Source organism: Amblyomma americanum, chromosome 5 (genome assembly GCF_052857255.1).
Source record: "Amblyomma americanum isolate KBUSLIRL-KWMA chromosome 5, ASM5285725v1, whole genome shotgun sequence".
NCBI lineage: Eukaryota > Metazoa > Arthropoda > Arachnida > Ixodida > Ixodidae > Amblyomma > Amblyomma americanum.
This window is the reverse complement of record NC_135501.1, coordinates 209,978,980-210,003,649: the sequence shown is the minus strand read 5'-3', so window position 1 is coordinate 210,003,649 and position 24,670 is coordinate 209,978,980. Positions and strand designations below refer to the sequence as shown.

Below are 24,670 nucleotides of genomic sequence, written 5' to 3'. Positions count from 1 at the left end.
ATAGCAGGGGGCGCCAGAAGGTTAGGTGGGCAGATGAGATTAGGAAGTTTGCAGGCATAGGGTGGGCGTAGCTGGCAAAGGACAGGGTTAATTGGAGAGGCATGGGAGAGGCCTTTGCCCTGCAGTGGGTGTAGTCAGGTTGATGATGATGACGATGAGATGGATGATATTAGGTCTCCTCGACTTGGCTGCACTGTCTGCACCAGTTCAGGAGGTGCAGCACTGTTGTACTCGATTTGACGGTGCAGCTAGCACCACCTGCACTTCGGCACTTGGTTTGATTTCGTGCTGCACGAGTTCTTCTGAACTTCTGCACTAGCCTCCCGACGAGTTCTCTTCTCGTGCAAGTACTGCAAGGTGCTTGGCGTGCTCCATAGCAGATGGCTCTGTGGTCATGCTTGTTTTAGTGAGCAGCGCTGAGACCATGGTTGAGACTTCCGCGTACCCGTGATAGACGCAGCATCTGCGCGATGTCCTCACAAAACGGCTGAGATGGCAGTGCGCGTACGTGTGTGCACACGCGTGTGTGTGCGTGTGTGAGTACACGTGTAGGCGGTGGATGACAGGCGCACTGCGTAAGAGTTCTCGCCTTTCTGTCCCACTTGCTTTGCACCATTTCTCTTTTGTGTACAAATGTTATTATTACAGGTAGCACGATGGAGTGTTTGCATAAGAGGCAGATGGTGAGATGTTTTTAATAAATGGATGATCACGTTTGTGATGACTTGCTGCGAGGCCGTCGTCAGCCCATGCCTTCGCCTGTCAAGTCAGTCTCTGATAGTCACTCCGCCTACGTCGTTTGCCGACAGTGAACGCAAGTTGTTGAGCTCAAATAATACCCCATGTTGTCAGGCAACTCTTTCGTTCAATTTACAGACAACTGCAGTCACTTTTCAGACAGAATGGCAGCAGCCTGAATCTCACGTATAAACTAACCTAAATTGTTGTCTCGAGTGGAAGTCTGAATAACCTCTTGAATTCAAAGTTTGTTGCCTCTTCAAAGGACCTGTTGACTCGGTGATGTTCAACCTGCGCCACTTTGCACAATGCAAAAGGTGGTATCAATTTTATCACTTTTGGAATAACAAATTTCATAGCTGCTTCACAAGATGCGCCACTTCAAATAAATGCACAGCGTTCAATACAACTAGCACAATCCCACGCATATTTCAAACCGCACAGCAAGCACCGGCACACGGCTGCAGCAGACGATCGTTTCTGCACTTTTTCACTCGATTTAGCCGCTCCACCGAGAGCACTAGTGTCAGGCTGCACTCGCACTGCAAGGACTGGCACTGCACTGGCACGGCACTGTTGTGAACTAGTGCAGAAAGTGCAGCCAAATTTAGGAGCACTATTGTATTCAGAACACGCCAAGTGCACTCAACCATGCTCATAACGGCAGCGAACCACTTTGGCAGGGAAAACATGTCTTACTGACGGGCACCTGTTGGCAGTCTGGGCTGGCTGAGCGCATTGTTGCTGTATGAACTGAAATCAGATAAACTGATGTCGCCTACAGACATGTCGCATTTGCTTTGATCGACAAAATGAATAGTTGATGCAGCTTAATACCAAAATAAGTGACATTTCCAAGCTGGGCCAGTGCACGACGATGGCGTCCTACTCGACAGTCACTCTGTACAGAGGCAGTTCGCCGCTAAAAAATCACCCTCTCGCGGGGGATACAAACACTGAATTGGAATTTGAAGAATTGTTTCTTGGCTACACGATAAACCATGTTAATTCTCCAGAAGCGGCCTAGATCACGCAGAACATTTATTTCGCACCATTATTGAAAGTGAATGATTTGAATGGGCGCGGTAAGTAGAGCTAAATCCAAGATGATGACTTTCACTGTGGTGAAGGGCTACTTGGTTGTGACAGCGAAGCCCATTTGCATTTGTATTGGGCTGAAAAGACTACCTTTGTCAAGAAATCATCCTTGATAATATTGTTGGCGTCTCTTTCAGTCCGAAAAATCACTCTCTGACTGCAATGGTCCAAACTACTGGTCATCAACAGTATGTATGTGTTCTTAGGTGCACTACGCTTCTTCAGTAAAGTACGAAATATAATGGAGGTTCGAATAATTGGGGTCCGAATAACCGCTCGGCTAATGTTCTTCTCCTGAGCTTCTGCCCCGTGTGGAGCAGCTGCATGTTAGCGCCCTCCACAAAGCAGCAAACTTTCTTGGTACAGTGAAACCCCATTAGGACTAGCCATCATTGCTGTGGAGCTCAGCTGTTGAGCCCAAGGTCGCAAGATTGAATCTTGGTCACAGTGGCTGGTTCTGACTGTTCATAGTACAGTACAATGAAACATGCACTGAAGTGACTGCTTCACAGTGAGTATGCTGTCTGTGCCTCCTTGAAGCTTGTCTTCAACACGTTCACAGTGTCATGGGTCTCCGGCAAGTCTTGTCATTTATCCATGCTGTGTGGCCTCAAATACTGGGCCACAATTTAAAGCCGTGGGACCCAGTATTCGTGGCCACACAGCATAACAAAAATGGCGTGACCGACTGGTGACCCACGTAGTAGGGAATGTGTTAATTAGTACAGCCTTTTATGTGACCCCACCAGTGCCTCCCACATGCTGTTCAAACTAAGCTCTTGAGACCTGTGCCTGTAATGTACACTGCCCTACTGGTGCAGTCATTCCTATACTTGGGTTTGGTGCTCTGCTATTGCCATAGTTCGCTCATAACTGCTGCTTTGTTTAAAAAAACTAGGCATAAATATGGCATCTGCCATCATACGTAACTAGGTGGCCACTCTTTCTGCTAACACCAGCACCTTAGTTAGATTGACTAGTTTTGTTCTCGACTTTTGAGCATAACTGTTTTCAGTAAGTGACTAGTTTGTGTTTGGCACATGATGACCCGAGTTGGCGCTGCCCTATTAACCCTCAAATACTTCTCCTGCTGACCAGGAGCTGTGCCTGTACCTGGATCAGGAGCGAGCACAGACTTTATGTGCAAACTGCAGCGGCATGCCCGAGGGCCGCCGCGATGATGGTGATGGGAGCTCCTCCTCGACCATCACCACCCAGGATGAGCTTCCCTCGCCTCTGCCCCCCTCGCCATCCCTGCTGCACCCCCTGGGTCTTCCCAGCGGGGAAGGAAGCAGCGGCTCCCATGTTCGATCACCGTCGACAGTTCCGAATGGAAGCCGCCTGCCCAGCCGGGGTGCCATCCCGCCTGTCAGGGCACCTGCCATCAAGGAGGCCATTCACCGGCACCGCAGCATCATCAATGGTAGGCGAAGGAGAAGTTTGCAAACAAAGGTGCAGAGACCATTGTGCAGCACATTTCCACTCCTGAGAGGGAAAATAAATTCAACATGCACTCCCTCCCGGGCTCAGTCTTTGGTCTAGGACTAGCACACTAAAATGTAGGGTTGTGCGAATGTTCAAACACTTCGAATATCGAAGTGAATAATGTGGTATTCGATTCGGACTTCGAAGCAAAAAACAGCACGTTGTGCATGATCTACAACCGCGTCGCGCTGTCTGGTATTGGTGACATGAGGTGGTGCAAACATGACGAAAACTTGACTCTTGCTTGAATACTTGAATGTGATCGATTGCAAGCTGAACATTGGAAACGGTGAAGTTTGTGATTTTTGAACACGGTTATTATTATTATTTAGAAGAATACTGCTGGCCTGAGTTTTAGGCAGGCGTTGAACATTTCATACGTGGTAGCGTAACAAGTCACCGTAAAGACAAAGCAGCACAAAGCAGCGAGCTGTAAGTTAATTGTAAAGCAAAAGACATATTGCAAGACAAGGGAACAAACATGAAAAATCAGAATAAAGGAAATGCTACTTGACGCCATGTTCTGAACCAAAAACATCTAAAAAAGTATTAAAGAGCATTTCGATGTCCTGCACATTGTACAACATAAGCAAGGTGATTTTTCATGCTGTTTAATTATTTTGACCATTTCCTGGGTCTCGCCGAGTCTGAAAAATTGATTGGCGACTGTATTCGCTTCTAAATTATTCGAAAAAAATTACTGTTCCCTTCAAATTCGCTTCGAACGAAAAAACCACTATTCACACAGGCCTAGAAACAACACATTGCATAGTGTGTACTAGTAATCCTTAGCACTTGGCCTTGATTTTCATATTCAGTCTTTCCTGTCTGTAGTGCGAAGCTCATTTCTTGTTCTGGTCTTGAGGTTCATTGTGCACAGAAATTATGTGCTCAGAAGAATCAGAGCAGTTTCTGCGATCCAGTCCTTTAAATAAACAGTGCTGCTGTCACATCATTGTGCCATTTCTTGGATATTGTGAACTTTGCTGTGAGTGTTTTATGCCAGGTATTGTTTTCCTTGCCTTTATTTTCTACTTGTTTGTTCTTTTTCCCCAGAACAAGTTTTGCGCTACATTCGGAATTTGGAGAAACGCATTGAGATCCTGGAGGCTGAGAAGGGCATCGTTAAAGACATTGTGAGTGATGTACTGTGCCTTTTCATTACCCGTTTGGCAGCACTGCAATTTCAGAATGGCCTTTAATTACCTATTAATGCGAAAGCCTTTCTTGCCTCATGAGTGGCGTGGACAGGATGTGTCACCACGAGCTGTGGTCAGAAAGTGTCGCTAGAGCATGTCCTCATGAACTGTCGATCATCCAGTGAGAGTGTAATTATAATTTGTAATGATTAATAATGATTGAATGGAAAGTTTAAATGACCAAATTACTAAATAAAACAATTGATTAAATAAGCCAGTTAATTCCACTAATTGCTTGATTGATTCACAAATTTTGTGAATTACTAGTAATTCCTCCAGAATTGAATGAACAATAAAGTAAAAAATTAATTTATTGTGATTAATAAAACAAATTAGCTATTCAGTAGTAACTAATTATTGATAAATAATTGGTACCTAATTAATTATTTAATGGCAATGAATGATTGATTACTAAGCAACAGGAAGTAACGGAACTCTAAATGCTTTCGCATTTCGGCACGTAAGGAGACTTGAGTGCACCTTTAATTTTTTTTGGTTATGTTACACACCTCGTTCTATTTTTGTGTGTGCATGCCTCCTTCAACCTATTTGTGTCATTCTTCTCTACAGGTCCTGCACCAGTTATTTAAACATTCACTGAGGACAAATAGAAATTGGCCTGTATCAATAGGGTGCCACGTTTTAATTGCAAGAAGACCACTGTCGCCAAAAGCTGAGCTCTTACAGTGAAAGTTCGATACAACGAACTTTATGGAACTGTGAAAGTTCAATACAATGAACTTTATGGAACTACCAAGAATCGTTCGTTGTATCGAAACATCATAATAATGAAAGACTTGGAAATTGAAGCTAGTACAGCAAAAGCTTGTTCATTTCCTTCAGCCTTCAGCGTGGCACCCCTTGAACTCCGTGGTGGCGCCGTGGCTGGTCACGTGGTGCGGGGCAGCTGCCGGCGGCGCGGCGCGCTGGCGAAACCATGTGGTGGGGGGGGATAGGGGGGAGAGAGTGAATCCGCGTCCGGGGACGAAGATGAAGAATGAACGCCCAACGAAACGGAGCGGCGAAAGACTGACTTTGCAATTCGACCGAGCGAGTTCCACTTGGCCAGATGTAGCTGTCATGTCATTCCAGGTTTAACGAGAGCTAAACCACAGCCATTTTTTTCACGTTTTCATCAATGCTTTGTTGTGTGCATATTGTCAGGTGCATCAAAACAGAACTGCTTCAAAATCGTAAGAGCCTTCCATATCCTTCACAGTGCTAGGCAGTGAAGCTATACTGCTACCGCTTCGCACCCATCATTAAGCGGCACCGTCACAAGTTTGGAGGCTTCATCGCACAAACATGACATGACACGCAAACAGTACATGACGAGCGCACAGTTTCGTCATACTGGAAGAACGGAACCATGCGGTCAGAAGCATGGGCATTGAGACATCCTACAAGAAACGGCTCAGTGGTGCCAAAGTGGTGATTAAAAAAAATGGAGAAAGAAAACGCCAGTAGCACACCATTTAGCGTCCAAAACGATGCTCAGCTGGGTTTAGTTGTCTGGTAGATACTGGCTGGTCGAGCCACCGTCGCTGCAGGTTGGCGCGAAGCTCAGCAAAGTGAAACCAAAACTAAGTGGTTGGACTATGCTTGGAGACAGGGTCATTCCTTCGTCATCACGCCTTCTTTTTTAGCGAGAACTGTTGTCGCTTGTTCCTGATGTGGTTACCAGCAGAACTCGTAGTGAAGCACTCGTCTCAGCACGGCATGAAACTTGGCCGCACAGTTGAGCACATGTGATAGCCAAAGCGCAAAGAAAAACAAGGGCTTCATTCCCATCTCATTCTTTAAAGAAAAGTGGAGGAAGTGATGCAGCGACCCGAGCGGCCAGCAGTGGCGAAATGCTGAAGAGGACAAAAGGTCGCTAGCATGCGCTGGAGAACACAGGACCTGGGTCTCGGCCGGACGTTGGCACTGCCGCTCTGCTGCAGTCTCATCTCAGGCAGCCCTCCAATAAATGTGGCTGCGGTCGCCTTCGTGGGCGACCTCCACATCGTGGTGACCCAGCAAACCACCCCTTCTTCCCTAGCGGCGTTCCAGGATGGCAGGATCCCGGCTTCGATCTGCCGCTTCCAGCGTTCCGGTCATAGGGCATTGGCGGGTGGTTCGCTCAGTTCGAGACTGCACTGTACTGTAACGGCATCACCTTCCAGCCGTTCAAATACGCAGTCCTCTGCGATGTCCTCCCACCCAACCTGCTATGCCATTCGCCTGCCCTGCCTTGGGCTGCCGGCCATACGATGAGCTGCGCACGGCCGTCTTGGCGGACTTCGGTGCGTGCTATGTCCCGCTGCTGCTCTACGACACTGCGGACCCGCTGTCGCCACCGCCAGCATCTGGCCCCGCACCAGCCTCACTGTCGCGGACGCAGCCTCCGTCAGAACACTGCCCACCCTGGCAGCCCCTGGTTGCCTCCCCGCCACTCCTGCCCAGCATCTCCGGCCCGGCCGTCCCTCTCCACGACACACCAGGTAGGCTCAACACGAGCTTGGCCGCATGTCCTGCTTCCACAGCTGTCCTCTGCGTGTCTTTGGACCTGCCTTATTGCGCTCCTTCGTGTCTGCCCGCGACCACATCGAATGATGTCCCTGCTACGGATTATTGCATTAGTTCCCACCCACAGACAAAATCTGCCGTCCCCACCACGTCACCCTTCACTGACGTTGTCGCCACCGCCTACTGACAATAAGGAACACTCAACAGTCTCATCCGTGTCGCGACTTTCGGCATTATCATCTGCCTCGTCACAATGGCCACCAGCTCAACAGGCCTCTGCAGCGATGTCGCGGCCGGCTGATGCTCAAGAGCTCTCAACAAAGCCCAAGCCTGCTAGCCGCACACCCAGCCCCTCCAGAGGTCCACAACGCACTAAATGTCACACAAAACAGGATGAGAAGGTCAGACCGATGACAGCAATACAGAATATGGCAATTGTCAGCTGCCCTACTTTGCCAGAAAATGACCCTGAAGTGGTACCAGCACCTGTCCTCAAGCCAAACCAGGCCACTGATGTGGACCCTTCTTGCTGCTCACTTGGGTTAGACTCTTACAAAGAAGCCTGACACCACCGGCTTGGCCGGTGACAAACGCAAATTCAGTGGGCGACCACAGCACACAACCTCTCGTCCACAGCAGATTCTGGTTCTAACCACGCAGCAGCTTCATCAGCCACCGTCCAGCAAGATACCCAGGCTGGCCAGGCCTGCAGACGTGCCCCCGGTTGCCGCTACCTCGCCAGCACCCTCTTTCCTGAACGGCTCGGCATAAGTGGCCAGGGTGCCCCTCGTGCGTCCCCCCATCACGTTCAAGCCAATCAGCCCATGGACGGCTGTGCGCATGTCCCAGCAGCCACATGCAGTCCACCACAGCCATTCCCTCGCCTTGGACCTCGCTGCGCCTTCTGTAGCCGGCCGCCTGGGTACTGGCCAGCTCGGCCCTACAACAGTTGCACAAATCGCACGACCCGCAGCACGCCTAGCTCCCTCTGCTGCGCCGTTCGTCGTGCACCAGCCGTTAATTGCTGCACTCGAACTGCCTGCCCACATAGCAGGCCGACCCACATCCCTCACCTGCCACTACACGCCCCTCAACATTCTCCGAAAGCTCTGCCACAATGCTGCAGCGAGAGCCGCCCGCCTGAGCAGCGCCTTTGGACCCCAGACACCCTGCACGATTATTTTGATGACTTGGCCAGCGATTTGTGGCAACCTCTTTGTGCATCGCTGATGCACATACTTGCTTCACTTACCGACGAATCATCTAGGAGGGGGGTCCCCGGGAGCCCTGTAGCGGCCCGCACGGCCAGCAATGGCGAAATGCTGAACAGGACGAAAGGTCGCTAGCTGAAGAAAGCTCGGGACCTAGGTCTCAGCCGGACGCTACCGCCGCTGCTCTGCCGCAGTCTCTTCTCAAGCAGCGCTCTAAACAACGTGGTCACGGTCGCCTCCTGGGTGACCTCTACAGTCACATTGTTTGATGTTCCATTGTCAACAATGCCGCACCCAGTTTCTGCTGCAAGACTATTGATGGTGACAGCTGTCAGCCAACAGGCACACCATAAATTGAGCACCTCAGTAGTGTTTACAGTGCCGTTAATCCGGAATAGGTTCGTTATAACAAAGCGCCTTTACTATTGGAGACCAAATGAATTATGCACGTTATTCTGAAATGTTCAATGTATTGAAATTCATAATAGTGAAATATATTTATATTGAAAATAGAGGCATTTGAGCAGGAATTTTTGAAAGTTACGCAAATCTGGAAAACTTGTTAAGTGAGGCTCGTAGGGATGAAAGTTCACTGTACAAGCTAGAAACGACTAAAAAGCTAAACAGAGGTGTCATTATCACCAACCAGTTTTTCAAAGAAAAATGTGTGTGTTGACATGAATTTTTGGGCATGGATCCCATAGGCTATGCTGCATCTCCATTCAGTTCAAAATCTGTCCTGTCTGGAATGTCAGTAGGGTCAGAACAAGCCAGAGAATCAATTTTTTCTAGGAACAATAATTGGATGCAGTTGCCCTTCGTGTGACCCCTTAAAAGCCATTAAAAATCCTTTCTTTTCCAGGACAGTATTTCAATAATATTAGCTAATTTAGTTATGAAACTCTTCACATGTCGTTGCCATCATTGCTTCACACATTGCTTTACTGTTCATGATAATCGCACCAATTTTAACTTCAGGTTGTTAATATTCTATGTTCTGTTGGTTGAAACTTGTATGTTCATGCCATTTGAGAGTGTTACATTTTCTGGTGAGGCATTTATCCCTGCTGGAAGCCTCTATCTGTTGATGTCATCCAAAAGACTTTTAGGAACATTGTCTTAGTGAGGAGCGAGCTTCTGTGCGTACTAGAAGTTTCCTGCTGTTCTCCTCTGTTTGCCTTTTCCTTGCCTGATTCCTTTTTGTATTTAAATTTACATGAGCTATCTATCTATGTCTGTCCTTCGTGCCTCATTATTCTGTACTGTATCGAGCAAATATGTTTGTGATAGAGGACCTGGCTGCTCAGATAGCATGAAGACAAGCCATTCATTAATCATTTAAGTGTAAGTTCGTGGCAGTGGTCATTGTAAAACTTGATGAACTGAAAATAACACTGCTCTCTACGGATCAACACAGATTGGCTAGGGTGGCGGAATGGCTGCTAAGTTGGGTTTGCTTGCCTGTTTATTCATTTGTTTGTCCATGTCTCCGGGGAGGTTAAGGGCCTTTGCTCAGAGTCCACACGGTTCGTCGATTGTGAAACATTTTCAACTTGTCGTGCAGCCTGCAGAGGAAGTTCCACTCAAGCCACAGCCAAGCAGCGTAGACAAGAAGTACCAGAGCGGGATCCCGCGTGCACCGCACTACAGGAAACCGGACGACGCCGGCCACATCTTGCCACCGCCACCCACACTGCACAGCGCAAACAAGTCCACCTCAGGAAATTCAGTCAGTATACACAGTGCAAGCTCCTGGCAGTCTCTCTTTTTGAGTGGAAGTGTGACAACTTGCGTGAACTAGAGTCAGACTGTGAATGTAACCTCATGCGTCACATTTTGTGACCCGTTTGCTTTACTTTTGCACATCTTTTCTTTTGTAGCGATAGCTACATTACACTAGCATTTCGAGCCTTCAGTGTGGCACCCCTTGAGCTGTGTGGCCACCCTTGAGCTCTGTGGCTGCGCTGCCACGTGGTCACGTAGTTGGTCACGTGGTACGGAGCAGCTGCCGGCGGCGCGGCGGCGAAACCGAGTTTTTGAGGGGGGGACTGAATTCACATCCAGGGACGAAGATGAAGAAGGAACGCCTAGCGAAACGGAACGGTGAAAGACTGACTTCGCAATTTGACTGAGCAAGTTCCACTCAGCCAGCTCTAGCAATTGCGTCACTCCAGGTTTAACCAGGGCTAAACCACACCCATTTTTTACGAGTACACTAAGATTTTGTAACGGGATAGAGCGTACAGCCTATTGCCATCCGAGTGCCCTGCATTGACCAAGAGGAGGTGCGTAGGGAGGCCGGGGAGCGAGCGCGAGAGAGAGAGCGATGACGAATCACCGCGGCCGTTCGTGTTTCTCCTTGTCTTTTGGGTCCTCCTGTGGATTTACCTGGACGGGCCCGCTGTCCTGCTACAATATACTTGATTTTCCTCTTTTACCTGTTCACTGGGGCTTCTTTCTCTGATACGAAGTGCCTCCTTTCTTGGAATAATGCTTTCCATTGCCAAGTGCTTGAGTGATGTGAGATTCTGTAGCAAAGAGAGGGCATTTCTTTATGTTGAGGAGAAACCTGGGTGTCAGCAACCAAAGAAAAAAAGGTCTTTTCAGGAAAGGAAAGAGCGCAGTACCAGTCTAATTTCTGGTGGACACCTCAACTGGGCTGTGAGGGAAGAAAGAAGGTTTGAGTGAAAGAGGAGAGAACTGAGAAGTGCCAGAGTGGAGGGCTCAGAATAATTTCGACCACCTGAGGACCTTTAGCATGCACTGACATTGCACAGCACATGGGCACCTTTTCCCTTTCATCTCCATCTAAACGTGGTCTCCACGGCCGGGTTCGAACCTGGGAACTCCTGTTCAGCAGCCAAGGTGCATAATCAACCAAAAGGCTGTAAAAAACGGGGGGGGGGGGGGGGGGATTTTTATTTTTCATGATTTATTTTTGTGCATTATAGCATCCCAAAGGTGTAATTCGTGCATGTGACCCATTAAATTGAGGTCAGATCACCCCAAAATTTGATCGCCCACAGTTCGAGAATATGCGCTCTGCCAGCACTATTTTTGGTCTCATTTTAAGATAGTGGTTCAGGCTGTTCTCCTGTATGAGAAAGCAGTGGACAAGCTCACCATTGTCATCACCAACCAACCAGACAGGTCTTTGCACTGATGGGCAATCAGCACTGCTTTGTGCCGGCCACAACTGCCCTACTAGCAAGCGTCCTTCTGAAGGGGTCGACCTCTTGGTGTCACTCCAAGAGACCATTGGTTATCTGTTTATTTCCCTTTCTCCTTTTTTAACTTGCCAGTATACAGTTGACTCCCATTAATCCGAAGTTCGTGGGGACCGCAACAAAAATTCAAATTAAACGAACTTCCAATTAGCACAAAGCACCAAACAACATCTTTATTAGTCACGAAGTCGAGTTTCTTAAAAAAAATAGTCAGTCATCTTGCTCTGCTTTCTCTTGCTCAATCGCGCAGCTGAGAGCAAGTTCTACGAGCTGTAGGTGTGCCCTAACGCTTCTTTTGCATTACCTTCAGTGGCAAAAAAACTCTCTGTGGAAGCAAGGCCTGCAGCTGCATTGCCAGCCGTCGGTTGTGGCTCGTCTTCAATGTAATCATCGATGTCGCTTTCCTGACTTGTCATAGGGTCGAACAATCTCGAGAATTTCGCTGTCCGTCAGCGCACCGCACGTTTCAGCTGTGGTGTCTGCGGCGACATATTCTTCAAAGCGGATGCCACCGAGAGCTTTGCTAAAATCTGTGCCATCAGGCTCACTCGGTTGCACTTCTGCCAGTGAGCTAGCAGAGGTAATTTTGGAAGTAGTTATCACAAAACTGCATGCCCTGAAGCAATTGGCGATGGTGTCTTGTTTGATGCAATCCCATGCTCGCGCTAGCATGTGAATGGTGCTCAGTAGATTCACCTCGTATTTCGAGGGGTCCCCGTACACAAAATCATGTGCTGGAGAAGGTGCTGCCTGTAGAGGACCTTAATATTCTTGATGATGCCCTGGTCCAATCGGATGCAAAACAGATGTGTTCGCAGGCAAGAATTCTGGGCTTATAGCACTCAAGGCTGGCACGTTCACGAGTGCACTGCATTGGTCTGCTAGAAACTGCAAGCAACAACACCTTGCAGTTTGAGGAAGCAAACCTGCGATTACCAACCCTTGAAGGTTTCGGATGTCATTCACACCTTCTTGTTAAATGCATAATACACAGGAAGCGTCTACACACCTTTGAGACCTCTTGGCCTGGTGGCTTTGCCAGCACCAACACCTTCTCCTTGCTGCCTCCAGCACAGTCATCATCCCTGGAAGTCGGGGTTTTGTCTGGTAGCAGCCTCACCTGTGTTGAAGTTGTCTTCCAGCTTTTCTTCTTTCCACGTTGCACATGTTTCCTGGTTTACCGATGCCTTTTCTGCACACACACTCAGGTCATGATGACCTTTAAAGCATGTCACCCATCCATTAAAGAAACAAAAGTCGTCGATCCCCATCATTGCTGCAAGGGATTGGGCTTTCACCACAACGACATCACTGCTGAAAGGAAGTTTGTTTCCGCGCTTCTCTGATTCAAACCAGCAGCGCCTTCTCCAACTCTGGGTAGGTGCCGGTGTACATTCATTTCTGAGACACCTTCAACTCGTCATGCATAAAGTTGGAAAGCATGTTTGGCTTCATCCCATAGTTCCGCGCAATGTTTAACTTGGTGGTGCCTCTCTTTTTTTCTGCTTCTTTCAAAATCTTGATTTTCGTTGCCAGGTCGAGCGTGCAATAAGAGCCTCGAATTGGCATGATTAGCATTGCAACTGCAATCGAAATCTGAAGCGTGGAATCATCTGCAAGACAAGCAAGCCAACGCGCTGCTGACACTGCAAGAAAGACACTCGATGAAAGTGACGTGGCTGGCCTGCTTCATTTCGATGCATGCTTCAAGCCTAATCTCGCCACTTCCAGTATGCAATGCTGCAGGCACCTATGGCAGCTGTATCAAGGAATAATTTCGCTGCTTCAAAAAAGGTGGCAGTTCAGATTTCACACTGAAGTCGTCCTTTATGAGTTGAGAAAATTTCAGCTTGCGCATAAAAGGGGTTTACATTTTTCCTTACACACTGGCTTACATTCCAGCACACAATCCGGCTTACAATCTTTACATCCCCCAACAATGGCCAACCAAATGAAAGGGTTTCGACCCTGAGAGAAATTTTCCATGTTGTTTTAACCATACATAGACATAACGTCCTGTCTGACCTATGTAGGTCTTGCCACAGGAAACGGGCAGCTCATATACCACACCCATTTTGTAAGGGATGACCCCCAAAGTATGGCATGCCTTATACCTTTTTTTTTTTTTTTGTCGCCTCCAGTTCCCTATTATTCTGCTTACTAGGCCGCACACTTTCTTGAGCATGTTCGTTCACCTGAATACCAGGTATTCAATTCATGAATCGAATAATTCCATAGCTTGCTATTCGAGTCGTATTAGAGCATATTTGCACACACCTAATGTAAAACTATCATACACAATGGACGTTAAGGTAAGGAGTCATAGTATGTTAGCGTTTTTCCATGCATTTAGTGCACTTGAGGTGGTGAGGTACCAAGGTTTACCAAGTACTCTTCAGGCACAGTCTCTCTGCCACCTTTCAGCAGATCATCTGTCACGTGAGCTTTCCTTACTGCCTATTTGATCACCACCGCAATTTCAGTTTCTTCCTTGTCACTATGTCTATGATTAGTACCATGGGTGTTTTGGCTGCTGTACAAATCTTCATTCCTCTATGCATTAGAGCTTCGTCACTCATTTTGTGTTATACTTCTGGATAGATGATCATAAAGTGAAGAAAATGTCATTTTATTGAGTTGCACAGCTTGGCTTCCTGACAACATCTTGCAATCTGTGCAGTGTGTAACCATCTTTGACATTGTCATCTCCAGGAGACGTATGTGGGCGTAGCAAGGCCGGAGGCAGTGGTTCACGCCATGAAGGTGAGGAGATGCTTTTTCTCTTTCCTCATGGAGCATAATTGCAGCTGAACCAGGTTATAATGAGACTGAAAAAGTTTGCGATTTTTCGTTGCATCCAGGTTTTTGTTATATGCGGTTTAGCATGAAGACTCTGAAGGAAATTGCAGAAAGGAAACCAAAATAAGAAATAAATATAGGTGAAATCACCTTCACACTGTTTACCCCCCCTTCCCTCCTTTTTTTGAGATTATAAACTCAGAGAAATGTTCCACGATCGCTCTGACAGCGCACCGCTGCCACCTCTGTCGCTCGCGGCTTGCATAACGGTTGCAACTGGTGCGGGGGGGAGTCGGAGACATCACAGACGGGCTAGAGGAGAGAGCACGCGGTTACACCGCCGCTGCTAGAGCCAGACCGATTGCAAAGCCACATGCTTCGCGCATGTTCCTGCTCTTGGTCTGCCCACACCACCTTTGCCCCAGGAAACAAACTCTTTGCCTCCGTTACCGGCGAGCCGATGCTGCCCCATCACACTAAAATCACCAAAATACCCACACTTGGCGCCTTGGGCAGTGCAGCTATGCGCAGTGGGTGCAGCACCGGCATGTCTACTAGAATAGCATTTTCACATGTAATGATGTGGCCTCTCTTAAACGCTTTCCTGTATTTGGCGATAAAGTCACTATCAGCAGTATTAGCAAACTTCAAGCCTCTGCCCAAGGGTGAACGAGAGGTGGGCGACAAAGCCATTGCGGCCCACTGTGGAGAGAACCCCGCTGAACAGATATTTGATTCGATATTTGAAGTCATTTATTCTTTATAGTTGCAGTGGATCTATATTTTTGTAAATTTCAGTATTTGCCCGCCTTTAGTTTTCATACATCTAGCTCGCTATCCCAGCAGGGCAAGAAATGCTTTAATCATTGCAGCTTGCGCAATCTGGTTTTGCATCTTGTCCTGAAATAAAGCCAAGGTAAAACTGTGCAATCTGTGGGCCAAACCTGAACAGGCAACCATGTGGCTGTGTGGCCGACTGTAGGTGCATTCTGTATTGCAGGTCCTTGAGGTGCACGAACAACTGGACAAAGCGACGGACAGTGAGCTGGAGTTTGAGGAGCTTGCCGAAGGGGAGAAGGCACTGGTGCGCGAGATGTGCAACGTGAGTGCCTGACGCCACTTTGCCATTTTTGTTGAAGACTCTGGTCTGTAAGCAGCTCTGGGGACCAGAGCTAGATGTGTTGTGGCGAGAGAAGGGTGGGTCTCTCAACTCAGTGTGACAATGGCCAAGACTCACTTCACGGTTTCGACAACAAAAGAGACAGCTCATTCCGTCAGCGAGGCGGTCACCCTGGCCATGCATTACTGTGGCTGCAGCATAGCACTTGAGAACTTGAAATGGGGGCTTTTGAAATATTGCTTTAGTTGTTATGAATTGAACTTAACACGAGTACACACAGGTCCATGCAGTTATGTGATGAAGCCAAAAACTTAAAAGTAGGCCACCTTTTGTAACGAAAAATAAACTGACATCCTTTTTCTGCAATTAAGAGTGCATCTAGAATGCTGCAAGCTGCATCACATACATCTTCATGGACACGGATAGGTCTGCATAGAACCTATTTGATAGTCAACGCTGTAGGCACTTCAAACCGTGTTTCAAGCTTTATTTTTATATATTTTTAAGGTGCCCTATGGCATAAATGAGCTGTGAAAAACATAAATTCATACTGAGTTCTGTGAAAAGGCCAAATAGTGACGATTTGCAAGGCCCCTATGCGCAACAATGTGAGGCATGACCCACTATTCTTAAGAAAAGTGCACAGTGATTGCAGTCTGCACCACACCTCACATCACTAATACCAAAATGTCCGACGCAGCCATGAGTCAAGCCACAAAGCATGCCATGAACCAGTTCTACTCTAACACGGCGCAGTGCCTGCCTCTTGTCATGCACCGCATGAGGCAAGAACAGAGTCCCTTTTCCTGGGCAGCCATGCTCTCAAAGACGGATGGGGAAAAGCAAGAGCCTTCCGCTGCAGCCCCAAGCGCTGGTGTCGGAACCGCAGAGGACACTGCCATATCACATTTGCGCACTGTTCTGTGTTGCCCACCGTGAGGAAACAAGAGGAGGCATGCCATGAACTCTGGTGGCAGCAGGAACTGCCAAGCCTTTATCAAAGGCAGTCCATCTGATTAAACCTGTTTGAATTCAAAATTTCACATTCCACAGCGACAGAAGAATCAGCTGGTCATGTCGGCAGTGTTTGCATGCATCTGTTAGGTTGCAAAATTGAACTTTCGGACTGCGCAGAATTTTGCTGGTATCTATTTTAGTTTAAAAAGTTGAAATTTTTGTTGTCAATATGTACACGTTTCTATAAAGCATGCAACAGTTCCTCAATAAAGACCAAACTATCAGAGTTCAGATAGCTGGTCGGCTATTTTTGTATCCTGCAGAGAAGTGCCACTCACCGAATTAATCAGTCACTTGCAGTTGATAGACTGTACACAGAAGAGCAGAAAGGTGCCTCACTCCGTGCACCTGATTTTTAATGAGCTAACCTTTTTCTTTTTGTGCGAAAAGTTTCATGTTGCATCTAAATTTGTGTATCAAAGCACTGTTCTTAGCACTGTGGTGTAGATAAGCAGGGTGTGAATAAAATGTTCATCCTTGCTGTGAGTGCCACAGAAAGAGATGTGACTGAACCAGTTTGCCAGGACAACACATGACATTGTGGTGAGCCAAGTACCCAAAATGATTCACTCTGGAGGACCCTGGAGTCGTGCAAAGCACTCACATTTTTGCAATACGGACTACATTCCTTCACGTGCCTGTTTTGTTATCAATTAAGTGTAAGAAATCAAGTGTAAAAGTGAGTTGAGGGGTCATTCTTTGCAGGTTCACAAAGGGTATCAAAATTAACTGTCTGAAGGTGTTCTCGTAGTCAAGCCCATTGGGGAATTTCAGTTGATGCTGTGCTATTTTCATGCGAATTCAGCTAGCGGCTGGTCTGTGCAGTCGCTGTTGATGATGTGTGCTTAATTCCTCTCCCCACTCTGATGCTTATGCATGTGGTGGTAAGGGTTATCCTTCGTGCAGTTTTTACCGCAACAAGAAGTGGATGCTGCCAGACGCTACACTGAAGACAGGTTAAGTAGAGTCACCTTTTTTCAAATGACAAAAGAGGTTGCCTGCACAAAATGCAGAGCTCTCACGAGCGAGAAATGAAAGATGCCACCATCAGCCATTTCCACAAGTGCATGGCAGTGATATCCCAGTGAGGGTTCCAAGTTTCTTTTGCTGCCAAACAAGTGTTCATGCAGTGATGAATGGCTGTCAGGTTCTGCCGAGAACAAAAACTTTTTGGAGCTGCCCTCAGTGTCCTGCTCTGCCTGGACAGTGAGTCTCATCCTTTGCCTGTTTTGTGCAGGTCGTCTGGCGGAAGCTTGAAGATGGACCAGTCTGACACAAGAGCGAAACACGCAGCACGGTATGGTGCAAGAGAGGAAACGTCTTCAGACTTGGCACTTGTTCTTAACCGGTGCACTCTTGTTGGGAACTGTATCAGGTCAGCACTGCATTTACCTGTGCTGGTTATCACCATTGTGCTGTGAGGTTCTTTGTTTCTGTTCAGCTGTCCCATGACTGCGTAGCTGTCCCATGACAATGAGTCAGCAGTTAAAAGTAGCAAAGATATGCAGTATTGGCAGTCATCGAGATAGCGTGTAGCAGCTCCAGTGTGTGCTGCTAGGGTTCTGTGATTGGTGTACTAGGTATGATAAGATAAGCAACAACAAAATAGGAACAAGTATGGAAGCTGGATGGGCTACTGATCATTTCTGTTTCAAACATTTGTCCAAAAATCTGAACTGCACAGCAACAGGAGACATTATTTTCATCTTATTACTGTTTCCCTCTATCGCTGATAAAAAATCATGGTCGACCTTTCCGACATACAAACTTTGTTTTGTTTCATGATGTAGTTAGTGCCAAAAATGGCTTTATATCATGCGTTTTTTTCATTAAAGTTTTAGTTGCGAAATAGCGCTCATGTTGTGTCTTTCTCCCACCTTGGTGCTCGTTTTTGGCACTAACTTCATCATGAATCAGATTCAACTAGCCCAACTTTCCACCTTACTACTTTGGTTTCTTTGTTGACTTCTTTAATTTTCCATTTCTCGAAGTTTGGGGGCCGACCTATGCAACGCATCAACCAACATATGAACAAAATGATGCATCTTTGTTTCAGCATAATATTTCATTATAACTCACACTACATCTGAGTAAATACTGTATGTGCGATTGTTAGCTCAAAATGTCTGAAACCTCTCCGAAGTTACCTTTTAAATTAACAGAAAGGCATGGCATACTTTTGAGGAATACTAACTAGCACAGAAATAGTATTGTGCATATTTATCATAGAAAGGTTAACCTGTATTAGAAAAGGCAAGAAGAAGAAAGAAGAAGAAAAGGGCCCTGCCCGTACCGTCAGTTGAGTAACATTGACAGCGGTACTTACCTGGTTTAGCCATGCATGATTCAAGCATGTACTAATCGCCTGCGCCTAAATCGACCCAAAGTTGCCGCCGAACGGCAGCTGAGGAAAGCGGCACAACTTAAAAAGAGCCAAGGTGAGTGTTGCAAGGTGCATGGATCTTTTTATGGCGCCCTGCCGTTTGCAGCTTTCAGTTCATCGATCTCGGCGCAGACTGCTACGGGTTCACATCATGTGCGACCAACCTAAGTAAGTTCTGTTGTCAAACTTGCTATGAGGCAGAAGTTACAGTAATGATCAAGCTCCATGCGCAGTTTTACAGCAAATGAGCCAGCGGTTGCGGCAGGAAGAATTTGAAGTCTCTGCGGTGAAGATGCGCAACACTGTACAAGAAGCTGAAGAAAGGCTCGCCTCTCATCGGTCCACTGCTTGCACTAGCTAATATCACTCAAACGTCATCACTTGTCACATCTAGTTTTAAAAAAGTGGTATTTTGGCATTTATGCTCTTTTGGTTTTTTCTGATTCTAACATTTTTGGTTTGTTTGAAAAAAAGCCAACATTGAACAAGAATAAAATATTTAGGTGTACATGCCTTCCCACATTTAGGGTTTTGCGAGAAGCAGGTTTGAAAGTAAATCTGCAGTGGTCTGTGCCAGGATCTAGCTCATGTGTTTGTTTCCTTATCTCGGCTACTTTTCCTTTTCCTCCAGAAAATGCCTACCTGTGCTTTATGCAGGACAGTAGGTTATACTAGCTGTATGTACATACACACCTGTGCACTTTTTACTGATAATTTACCGCATCACTATAATGCTTTTCCACATTTTTTTTCTTTTTGATGACTCAGTGCCACAGTATTGGTCATTCAAATCATTGTTATCATTCTTTGATGCATTTTTCCAATAAGGGCTGAGTAGAAACCTGTGCTCTGCTTGTTCCAAGGGGCCAGGAACAGTTTTTCTGTGTGGTACTTTCACAAACCACTCAGTTCAGCTCAATTGTGCATAGGTGTAGCCTTAATTTTCGAGTAAAGCTCGATTTTACCTGACCCTTACACCCCGATAAGGTTTCTTAAAAATCGGGACCTGATTTCTACTCGGAAATGAGCTTTCTAGAGTACATACGTTTTCCAGTGCACCAAGCTGAAGGCACGGCACAAAAATCAGTGGATATGTTGTGCTTATTCTAGGGGAGTGCTTTCAGTCATCAGGTGATCTTAAACTTCTTTTAGCACATGCTGCAGCTTAATTTCAGGATAAGTTCACCAAGTACTGTTTATGCTCATGTAATGGACTCACTTTTTTTCAGAAATGTTGACATCAATCTGGTGGGAGGGTTCATTACATGGGAAAAAAGTATTGAGCAGATTTTTTGGGAAGAGTCAAAATTTCATATCATACGTCCGTCCGTCCATCGTCAACAAATGCACTCAGTCAGACGTGTTTGCGTCGGCAGTGTTTAGCATCGCTCACTTCGGCACGATCCAACGATTTTGTGGTAGCCGGCGGCAAGATAAAGCGAACATGCTGAACACTGGCTCTGAAACTTAGGCCCGCATTTTTCGCACGAGGTTTGAAAAACTCTCAAGACGGTTACGAGTGTGTGATGCGAATGTTTAGGTCTTAGTTGTGGTGATGCTGGTAAGTGGTTAGGTACCTTCGCTCCTGATCTCAAGCTCACCAAATCGCTTGGGGTTACGAAGGTCCTGCTTCCTCCATAGCATTTCAGTATAGAGGATGTTTTATTGCATTCTGGTTTATTAAACTGCTACGCTCCTCTCCGATGCTCAAGTGCTCGCCGGCTCTAATCATGCAGCGGCGCAGCCAGATGTATAGCAAGCCGCCGCCGCCGCCGGTGCTTGTGTCGAGGGCACACAATGTCTTGGTGATCTGCCAAGTTCGCTGAGCGCGCCTTCCCCCCAGCCCCCTGTCAGGAGCTCTCGTCAAAAAACAACCGTGCCGTGATGTAATTGATGCGCGACATCTTGGCGCACTGCCAAGGTCTGCACTGTGGACGGCGCGAAAACTGAGGAACGTGCTACAAAAAAATTCTGAGGACGATTACGATACTTCCTAATGCGAAATTTGAGTGCAGCTGTGTAGGTGTTTTGATTTTGTGATATATTGTGCTAAAGAATTTGAGAGACCCATGTAGGCTTGTACAGTTACAAAGCACTCTTTATTTTCCACACACACTCTCTCTTCAAGCAACAGTCCTCTCCCAGTCTTTGATTGTTGTGAAGGTGGCTTTGTGGTCAGAGAAATGGATGGAGATAAGTTCAGCCTGCTGCAGCAGCAGGTGGTTTATACTACGAAGACAACGCTGTGACTGGTGTAGCCGACGGAGGCAATTTATTGCATGCAGCACATTTTGCAGCACCGCTCGCCAGTGGACCGAAATGTGGCACGACTGCCAGGAGGGGGGAACACGTGGGTGCAGATGCCGCCACAGGCAGGCCTCCTCTCTCCTAGCCATCCTACCTCTCTGCTCATGCAGTGCATGGCGGCATGGCTCAACCCACGAGCGGACACTTAATAGCTGCGCTCTAAAGAAGAAAAAGCTAACTGTTTAAAAGAAAGTAAATTCTCAACGACAAAAGGGGGGGATGGGTTCATTACGTGAGTAATACTTATGTTTTTGAAGCGAGAGGCCAAAACACGGGCACTGCTATCCATGCTAACGACGTCCTGCTCCATGATACTTACATGTTTAAAATGAGCACTACAATGGTGAACGAATATTTTCACAGTATACACAGGTTGGCAGGTCTTGTACAGATGCAGAAGTGCTCCATAACAGATTGGTAATGCACTCGACAAAATAGCGAATATGTGAGAGAAAGAACCCTGATTTGGCAAGCAGTTTTTAGTGCAACCTGCCTGTATGCTCTCGAAATAATGAGCAAAAAAGGGCATTTTCTGTCCCGCTCAGAAAACAGCAAGAAAAGAGTAAATTATCTTTTTGTTGCAGCAAAGGACCCGAAAAAAAAAAAAAACATTTTGTAAGCCCGATTTGTACCCGAATTTGAGCTCAGGAAGTATCACCCCTGTTTTTTCCCCTCGAATTCCAATAAACCTGAAAGCAAAGGGCCCTACGTATAGGCTAGGCTGCCACTGACCTCTGCAGTGGCTCTAACACATTGAATAATCAGTATTTTTAAGGGAACAAGCATTGTTATTGTGCTGTCACGATTCCTTACAGCAACGGACACTAGCGAGATGCCTGGCAGTTTTATTTTTATTTCATATCATAGTGAACCTCACTACAGTCTCCAAGCATGTTCCATGGAGTAAGAGACTCGTACCATCTCAGCTGCCAACACTTCTCTGCTTGTAATACTTGCTACTACTATCTATAGTGTTGTTTTGTTGCATTTCTGCTCGTTTCATTCCATTTTACAATAATCTTTCATAAAGACTTATGTACTCTTACACATTACTCTTCAAAAGCTTCGATGATAAGAATCCTGTCCACTGGCACTTCTGTGGTCATTTCACTCTGCACTGTGCCGAGCTTTTTCACTTGCGACTGTTGTCATGCAGATTCACTGCTTGCATGACTGCAGCTACCTGCTTGCAATCAAAGAAATTGAAGCAGCCTCAGATATTGTTTTCCTATTTACACCTTGTTTTTCGCCACATTCCCTCACATGTTGATGTGTCATGAAAACTGCTGTCCTTTGCAGTGGATGCGAGAACAATTTCATTCTGTATTTATGACATGGTAATGGAATAGCATTTCAGCATTTGCTCGAAGCATACCGCAGGTGATGAAGTTTATTGTTGCCCATCTGTACTCATGGTTTTAAAGTGCGTGCAGCGAATATTTCTCATTAGCATTCATGCTACAGTGTGTACCATGATCTCCATTGTGATTGAAGTGATCAAATCTGAATGTATTTGATGAACACAGCCACACCAGGTGTGGAAATTGTTAAGATTGAGTTGCAGTCGTTTTCTTTTTAATCTTGATGCAATCACTGTTTTTATCCCTGTGAGATGAAGAAGCTTTTAGGTTTGTATTACTTTTTTTGCATTGTTTTATTGGGTATGTGCAAGTGCCTTTCAGCTACTGTATTGTAAAACTGTTCTGAGTGTCCCATGTAAATAGGTACGTATAGGTTGTGAACTACAGGTTATATCGGAAGGCTTTAGAGAGAAAATCAACCAGGGTATACTTGTAGTGCTTTTCAAGGTTGTGTGTCACATCTTATGTAGCCTGTTGTCATATTAAATGTGGAAGAGAAAAAAAAGTGCCTTGAAATGCCAGTGTGCCATGGAAAAAAAAAAGCCTGCGCAATCCTCTTCAACTGTAGATGTGGTGTCTCAGCTGACTGTGTTAGAAGGCACAGTTCTCTTTCCAAGCTGACGACGACCACAATTTTGCGTGTAGGGGCTAGATGTGAAGCGAGTGGTCCATTTGTCGTCTACTTGGCTGTTTCGAATCAAAGCAGTATTAAGGAGCTCTGGAGTTTATTGTTCATCGCAAGCCATCAAACACAGACTGTGTACAGTGAAGGAACTTGGTTTTTTCTGATTTCACAGCGTTTACTGACACTAGGAACTCGGTAGAAAACCCACTCCAGCTGTTTGCCTATATTTGTGCGGTCACATGCAAACAGACTGAGGAGGGAGAACCGAAGTGTCACTGTATGCCTGCCCCGAGCTGGAAGTAAATAGAGGGGACAACTTTAGTTTTTAAATTAGGAAATTGTAAAAGGAATCACACAACTTTCGTGAAAAAGTTAGGCTTTAATGGTCTGTAATTACAATCACTCCAAGCTTGACGAGGGCGCAAGCTAATGGAGGAAGAGCAAGAGGAAAAAAAAGGTTACTTTCTGGAACTTGCTCTAGCAAATGTCTTTTCAAAAGAGTCCTTTCGAAAGGACATACAGTTTGCAGTGCCTCGCTGCTTTTGAGAAGCATGACACATCCAGTATGATATGCAAGGGTTCCTGTGTAGCTTTTTGAAAGAAATGCTATGGTTTTTAAACTGTCAATATTTTTGAGTTTTACTACCACAAATGTCCAGTTTTATTGGTCATGGTGGCTCAGCAGTTGCCTTGCAAGCGTTTGCTCCTTGGAGCACTGTTGTAAAAGTGTGTTTGTCGCTGTACTTGTAAGAATACATTTCCGAATTGGAAGTTTGGACTGGCATGACGTCATTTTAACTATGGCCAAAGATCAGTGGAGCAGCATTAAATGAATGCCAGTTCATGTTAAAGTACCACTACTAACTGCTAGTGGCATCGTCAAATGCTCTTGATGTGCAAACAAAAAGCCTGTCTCTGGCGTTAATGAGGTGTGATGTAGGCACTGCACTATGCAATGCGTGAAACCTTTTTCACTGTAGATGTTGCAGTGAACATAATTTTCAGTAATGTAAATACATGTGCAGATATGCATTCTTATATTTCTTTTTGTATACATACATTTATACACACATGTGCCACATGATAAAAACAAAAAGACCCTTGTGCCTTATGTAGCAAATGACCATGTATCTATGCATTCTTATATTTCTTTTTGTATACATACATTTATACACACATGTGCCACATGATAAAAACAAAAAGACCCTTGTGCCTTATGTAGCAAATGACCATGTATTTTTGTTGTGTGTTATGCCATAGAGTTTAAGCTTGTTCCATTGCATCATTTTTTTTTTATGGAGACTTTGCAAGATAGTATATGCAATACTTAAGTGGTGGAATGTACAGACGATGGTGTACGTAACAGGAAAGATGTTTTCTCATAAAGTAAGCTGCAGATTTTGCTCTAGAGTGACTTGCATTGGAGCAGGTCCTAAAGTATGATAGCTATCTGAACTACAGCATAGTAGCATCATCCTGTTCTTTTTTTTTTTAGATGGGTTTAGCTTCCTCACGCTTTTAATGTCAGTCAGAACAGACATAACAAATCTCACGATTTCCTTCCTAACAGGGACTGGCAAATCCACCCACAA

The 24,670-nt window shown here is 46.0% G+C and overlaps 1 protein-coding gene and 1 long non-coding RNA gene across 8 annotated transcripts in view; one reads left to right on the top strand and one right to left on the bottom strand.

Moving 5' to 3' along the window:
- Positions 1-24,193, top strand: part of LOC144133583 (coiled-coil domain-containing protein 85C-like) — a 31,374-nt gene extending 7,181 nt beyond the window's left edge. For 5 of the 7 annotated variants that reach the window (XM_077666770.1, XM_077666774.1, XM_077666772.1 and 2 more), the window contains exons 4-9: positions 2,935-3,259; positions 4,378-4,466; positions 9,804-9,968; positions 14,179-14,229; positions 15,266-15,367; positions 17,640-18,657. In XM_077666770.1, coding sequence (XP_077522896.1) covers positions 2,935-3,259; positions 4,378-4,466; positions 9,804-9,968; positions 14,179-14,229; positions 15,266-15,367; positions 17,640-17,675 — 768 coding nt within the window. In that variant the 3' untranslated portion in view covers positions 17,676-18,657. Of the gene's footprint in view, positions 1-2,934; positions 3,260-4,377; positions 4,467-9,803; positions 9,969-14,178; positions 14,230-15,265; positions 15,368-17,639 lie in introns of all 7 variants that reach the window. The other 2 variants (XM_077666775.1, XM_077666776.1) reach the window with 2 other exon arrangements.
- LOC144133587 (uncharacterized) lies at positions 24,087-24,352 on the bottom strand. The gene is made up of 2 exons (XR_013315074.1): positions 24,292-24,352; positions 24,087-24,185 (listed from the first exon to the last, which is right to left on the bottom strand). It is a non-coding gene; the product is annotated as an uncharacterized LOC144133587 (long non-coding RNA).
- Positions 24,353-24,670: the final 318 nt, after the last annotated feature.